Source organism: Hyaena hyaena, unplaced genomic scaffold (genome assembly GCF_003009895.1).
Source record: "Hyaena hyaena isolate Hyena2069 unplaced genomic scaffold, ASM300989v1 scaffold_619, whole genome shotgun sequence".
In the NCBI taxonomy this organism is placed as follows: domain Eukaryota; kingdom Metazoa; phylum Chordata; class Mammalia; order Carnivora; family Hyaenidae; genus Hyaena; species Hyaena hyaena.
The window spans coordinates 792,607-798,606 of NW_024081252.1; the positions used below are offsets into that span (position 1 = coordinate 792,607).

The 6,000-nt window shown below is 45.6% G+C and overlaps 1 protein-coding gene across 1 annotated transcript in view; it reads right to left on the minus strand.

Moving 5' to 3' along the window:
• Nucleotides 1-858: 858 nt before the first annotated feature.
• Nucleotides 859-6,000, minus strand: part of SAP30L (SAP30 like) — a 10,143-nt gene continuing 5,001 nt past the window's right edge. Inside the window, exons 2-4 of the mRNA XM_039257466.1 lie at nt 5,223-5,345; nt 2,904-3,002; nt 859-1,112 (exon numbers count right to left, since the gene is read on the minus strand). Of these exons, the coding sequence (XP_039113397.1) occupies nt 984-1,112; nt 2,904-3,002; nt 5,223-5,345 (351 nt within the window). The 3' untranslated portion in view covers nt 859-983. The remainder of the gene's footprint in view (nt 1,113-2,903; nt 3,003-5,222; nt 5,346-6,000) is intronic.

The window sequence follows — 6,000 nt, forward strand, 5'->3', positions numbered from 1 at the left end:
CCAGTTGGGTTTTTTATCCCAGAACTGGACTTCTGAGCAAGAATCACGTGATCCTTGGCAGCTTCCTTGGTGCTTGTGAGCTAAGGATTAGTACTTCTGAAAACACAAGCCCCAGATCACTGAATACCTCCATCTGTCAAAGCATGTGGCCCAGAGTGAGCGCAGTCATCATTCATAACTCCTCCCCAGAAAGTAAAGCACAGATGGGGTACCAGAGGCTGCATCTCCTGTGAGGGTCTCTGCATCAGTGTTTCCGGAACCTCCACGAATGTGGCTTGAGCACATGCAACTGCCCTCAACTCCTCTCTTGATGAGAAACCTCCAGTTGGTGCATCAGGACTTCCTCTGTCCTCTGGAAGGTAAGCGGTGAGCAACAGAGATGGCAGGGGTCTCAGTAACTAGAGGTGTGAAGCAGACATTACGAGGCCCGCAATGTCAGTGACAGTACTATCAGCCAACAAATACTGCTCGAGTGCCTGCTGTGTGCAAGGCACAGGGTCAGCGAGGGGGACCGCTGTCAGACTGATGTGCTGATAAACGACAAAGCCTGCGATGAAGATGAAGCGGGGGCGTGTCTTTCCCCGGCAGACCTGGGTCTATGCTCGTCCAGTTAGCTGTGCCTCACTGTTACCCCAGCACCGCGTCCCACACAAGGCAGAGTGGTGTTACAAGGTGAGTACCGAAATATTCTTCATCCCGCGTTTCCAGCAGAATTGACTTAATGCTTTGCTGAATGCTACAATATATAATTTCTCAATCTCTCTATGGTCTTGTTTTTTCAGTCCAACAGTTGCCTTAAAAGAAAGTCTTTGTATAACATGCTGAATCACGAGAATATAATTCTCCTGACTAAAAAGATTTACAGTGTTCATCATTCAAACTTCTTTATTTACAATAAAATTTAACAGTCTTTATAGGCCTAAACGTGGCAGATATCACCTGTGCATTAAGCATCATACTTCATTCCTTGATGCGCGTCATCCTCATTCAAGCTGCTTGCCGCCCTCTGATTTCTGGTCCAGTCTACTCTTGTTACTCTTCACCATGTAGATGAAGTAGGCGAGGGTCTCTTTTTCATTCACAGGTATGTTCCTGAAGTGTCGGCTGACAGTCTACATGGAGGAAAAGCCAGAGTCTGTTAAAGCATGCATAAATCAGGGCCACAAATTCTGAATTGCACAAAAGAGGGAGTAGGAATTTGCTTCCAGAGCCGGGAGGGGATTATGATCACTGCAGAACTTTCTGCAGTCTGTGGGGCTCAGAATGCCGTTCTTCTCTGGGGGTTAGGGGGATTTGGCTTCTAGGCCTCCAAAAGTAGCCCTTTAACCCACAACATTCCTGAAGTGCGGTTCTATTTCAGTGGCAGCCAAATGTCCATCATGGCCACGACTCAAGGCCATCCCCATGGAGGAATACGTTGGGACTGCTCTGCTTGGCCAGCTGCTACCCTTTCTAGCTCCTAGGCCCTGGGACTGGGCAGAAAAGTGTTTCAAAAATTGTGTCCAATGAGGGGCACCTGGGTGGCTCAGTCAGTTGAGCATCCAACTCTTGATCTCAGCTCAGGTCATGACCTCACGATTCTTGAGTTCAAGTCCTGCATCGGGCTCTCTGAGGACAGTGTGGAGCCTGCTTGGGATTCCCTCTCTCCCTCTCTCTTTGCCCCTCCTCCGCTCCTGTGCATGCAGGTGCTCTCTCTCAAAATAAATAAGAATAAAATAAAATTGTGTCAAATGAATAGCCAATTGTTCAGATATAAGTGTTTGAGCCAAGACGTCATCTAAATAGAACATAACTGCCTCTTGAAACACACATCACATTTGAAGAATAATTTGTCATTCACTAGACACTCATTCACTAGACGTTCCAAAATAAATTTGGCTTTGTTTTACAAGTTCTGAGAATGCAGGTCTCCTCTTGCCCCATCTCATCCCATCCTTTTCACCAGGGTGAATGCTGGCATATGGGTAACATTACCTTAAAGTGGGAAAGGCTTTTGTACTCCTATGTTCTACCTAGATGCTCATGAAGAAGTTGAAAGTAAAAATGATAGATTAGCGAGAAACCCCTAAAGGAAAAGACCAAAAACCCATGGAGCTGTGAACCTTTTAAGGGAATTTCTGAATGGATGGAGAAGCCAGGACAGATTTGAATAAGTCAGAGAACAGGCACTAAAGAGTGGTCGTCTCTGGATGGTAAGGTTATGTTTTTCTTTTTTTCATTTTCCTAATTTTCTACAATGGGCAGAAAAGCACACTAAGAAAAGAGCGATGAGAAGTCCTCACACAAATGCTAATAGGACAGAATATCAAGCCAGGCTGGCAATATTTTAAAACAATGGACCAGAAACCATTTACCCCACCTCCAAATTGTATTCAGAGCTCAGGATAGGAGAACAATTTCTTGGGTTCCATTCATTATGATAAATACTTCCATCACCAGCATCAGAGTAGAAGAAATCAAAGGAAAAAAAAAACTAAAGGAAAAAAAATAGCTCCTGTAGAACAGGATGATTAATCTGACACACCTGATGTGCAAAAAGGACCATATCTATAAAGAATCCTACAGAACAAGAGTCAAACAAATGAACAAACAAAAAAGCATACTCAGGACTTAGGATCAGGAGTCCTGATATTCCAGGATCAATTCTGCTACGAACTTGCTGTGTGATTTTAAGTTAAGTCCTTTCCTCTCCCTGTACCATGGTTTCTTTGATAGAAATTGGGTTTTTCTAGGACTAAAGCTATGGGATTCTAGAGTGTACAAAAGAGGGACTAGGAAGTTGCTAGAGACCTGCGGAGGGAATTATGATCAACAGACACACACATAGCAGTCGGGAGAACCAAGGACACCGACAGAAGCACGCTGCTGGCTCTCTCTTTTTACAGCGCAATTTGTCCACCTACTTCTGCTAACTGGGCCTTATTGAAGCCTGGTCTGGTCTGCAACTTGTAGTGTCGTTTATAACGCCGTAGAGTGTTCACCTGCAGCTGGAACAGGTCAACCTGGAGAGAAGAGAAGAAACACATTATCCATCACCTGACTAGGCACTGCTCACCAAGAGTGCACTATGTGCCCAGCACTACACTAGGAGGGCAGGGGTGAAGAGGACTACAGAGACGTCTTAGAAATGATCCACTGAGGACTGATAACTGGCTGGGAGGACAAAAAACAAAAAAAACCAAAAACAGTGGAAACAGCTCTGGCTGGGCAGGGGTGGTCTCAGGGGCTCATGGAGGCAGTGAAACTGAAGCAAAGGAGAGCAGGGTTTAGAAAGATGCTGAGGATGGGGACAGAGTAGGGAATGAGAGAGAGGACCATGAGCACAGAGTCATGAGAGGACGAGATGGACTTGGGGGTCACAGGCATTCGTGATGGGTTGAGAAGGTGGGACTGGAGGGTAGCATGTCTTGAAAAGCAGAAGGAGCTGCCACAGGTAGTGGAGGGTGATGTTCCCAGAAGATGGATCTAGTGGGGGCTCGCAGGAAAGACTGATGGGGGTGTGGGGGGCAGTGCTGTAGCGGTCATCAGAAATGAGATACTCAAGTTGAGCTTTGGAGGCTGGTGACACTAGAGGGGGACACCAAGCATGGACAGAAAGGCAAACCCAGACAGGTATCCCAGAGGAAGACAGGCCACAGCTCAGCAGCAGACTGGACGGAGGGGTGTGAAGGACAGTGGGAAGCAGTGTTCTCAGAGTTCTCCCCTACGCTGAGCCTTCGGGTATCAGAGCCCCCAACAGCTCTCCAGAGAAAACTGAAAAGCTACTGTAGCAAATGTACAAATCAGCAGGTTAGGTTGGGGTCTCTGCAGACAACTGGATAACACAGGGAAAGGACCCCCCCCTTTTTTTTTTGTCTAACACAGGAAGAGAGGAAAGCTTCACAGTCATGAAATATTGAAGGCCCAGAAAGTTGGGCTGCTTTTACCTGCCTCTAAAAGAGATGTTCTTGCTTCGGGCAGGTGGAGAGCACTTAAAAACAAAATGAATGATCAATATGAGGGACCAAAGTCCTTCATTCTTTTCAAAACATTCCTCAAACCTTTTTTTTTTTTTGTAAAAAGCATTGAAATTGAATACATCCATTTCTTTATGAAATAATAATACTAACGCTAAAGGTGGCAGAAAAATACTGTAAACCAATGCTAGAAAAAGGGACATGGGGAGGGGCAGAGGAAAGGACCATATTTTCAAAGGGTTTCTCCACATCTGCAGACAAAGGTCCGCCTACTCTTTCTATTCCTACGCAGTCATTTCCACTCTGAGTGCTAACAGGCAGTTGCCTTATGAAATATTCATGTGTCAGATATTCAGTGTACATTACCAATGGTTCTTCATCTGCTGAGTCTTAAGTGAAAACAACTTAGATAGAAAGAAAAGCCAATACTCCTTCCTGCGGGCTTGCTCAGTAAGCACTGGCACCGTGAAGGTTTGAGAAGCCTCGGCCTCATCGTCCAGTGCAGTGTTTCTCCACAAGGGCTGGTTCTGCCCCCAGAGGACATCTGCTAATGTCTGAAGACGGTTTTTGATGGTCACTACTATGGTGACTGGCATCTAATGGGCAGAATCTGGGGATGTGGCTAAACATCCAACGAGGCACAGGACAGCCCTGACAAAAAAGACTGATCTGGCCTCCAGCGTCAGCAGTGCCAAGTTGAGAAACTTATAGCCGACTTTGGAATGGCTCCTTGGAACAAGCCTGGACCAAGGATCAGAGCGACCGGAATCAGAGCTGGTATGAATTGACAATGTCCACCTTCATTCTGCACACTAGAAAACAGGGCAAGTGACTTCCCTCAATCCATACAAGCTCAGTCTCCAACTCTGAAGGCAACAGCAACAACAAAAAAACTGAAAAAAAAAAAAAAAAAAACCTTGACATTGTGGTTGTATTTAAGAATTTATCAGGGGTCTCTTAAAGAAAGGCAGGATGGCCTACTGGAAAGGACACTGGACTGGAGCCCCTTAACTACACGTGTGCCTTTGGGTCTCTGTGCCTGTCTGTAAAATGATGGGGGAGTTAGACCTGTTGATTTCTAAGTTTTCAGCTCTCAGGTTTTATATTACCATAACTCCATCTCTGATTCACTTTTCAAATAAACCACAGCAAAACAAAGGGGACTAAAATTATTTCTGAATACAAACAGTGGACCAGGCCAGAGATAAGGATCACATTAGAATCCATTCTCCCAGCTTTCTCAAGCTGATCCTTTTTGACCTTTACCTCAGGAATGTCAGTGTCGTGCTCAGGAGAGTCTCCGCCGTCGTCACTTGTTTTCCTCTTCCTTTTATTTCGTACACTCTGGATGAAATTTTTGTGGAAGTCGCAGATATACAGGTGCCTTACCTGATGGGAAGCAAATTAAAGTGAGAGTTGCTGATTCCATGGAAACAGCAACAGGTATCTGCCAAATTATGGGGTTCTCGCCATTGTAAGGCACTGAAGAGACAGAAGGAAGAATAAGACGTAGGCCCTAATTTCTAGAGGTTTTCGGTTGCGTTGCAGAAGAAAAGACCCACAAAGAGACATGAACACTACTATCACACCGGGCAGCAGATTATAAACTAAGTCCTCGCTGAAGGCTAGAGACAGCAAATGGTACGGATTCAGCCAAGGAAGACATGCCTGTGGCTGGAACAGTCAGTGTAGAGGTCCCTGACTAAAAGGGAGGATTTAGAGGTAGATAGGAAGCATTCCAGAAGGGAAGAACCAAGGGTTAGAGTCTCAAACACGGCTGACAAGAAGGTGTGAGGGAGGAGGCCCAGGGTAGGCACTGTGAGTGAGGTGGACGTAACCGCCCACACAGGAGCACAATGAGAATTTGGGGGTGGGGCTAGTAAGAGAACAGCTTAGACTTTCCTTAAGACAGAGTCCCCCAAGTTTTTATTTTTAATTAAAAAAAATTTTTTTTAATGTTTATTTATTTTCAAGAGACAGAGAGACAGAGTGCGAGTGGGGGTGGGGGGAGGAGAGAGAGAGAGAGAGAGAGAGAGAGAGAGAG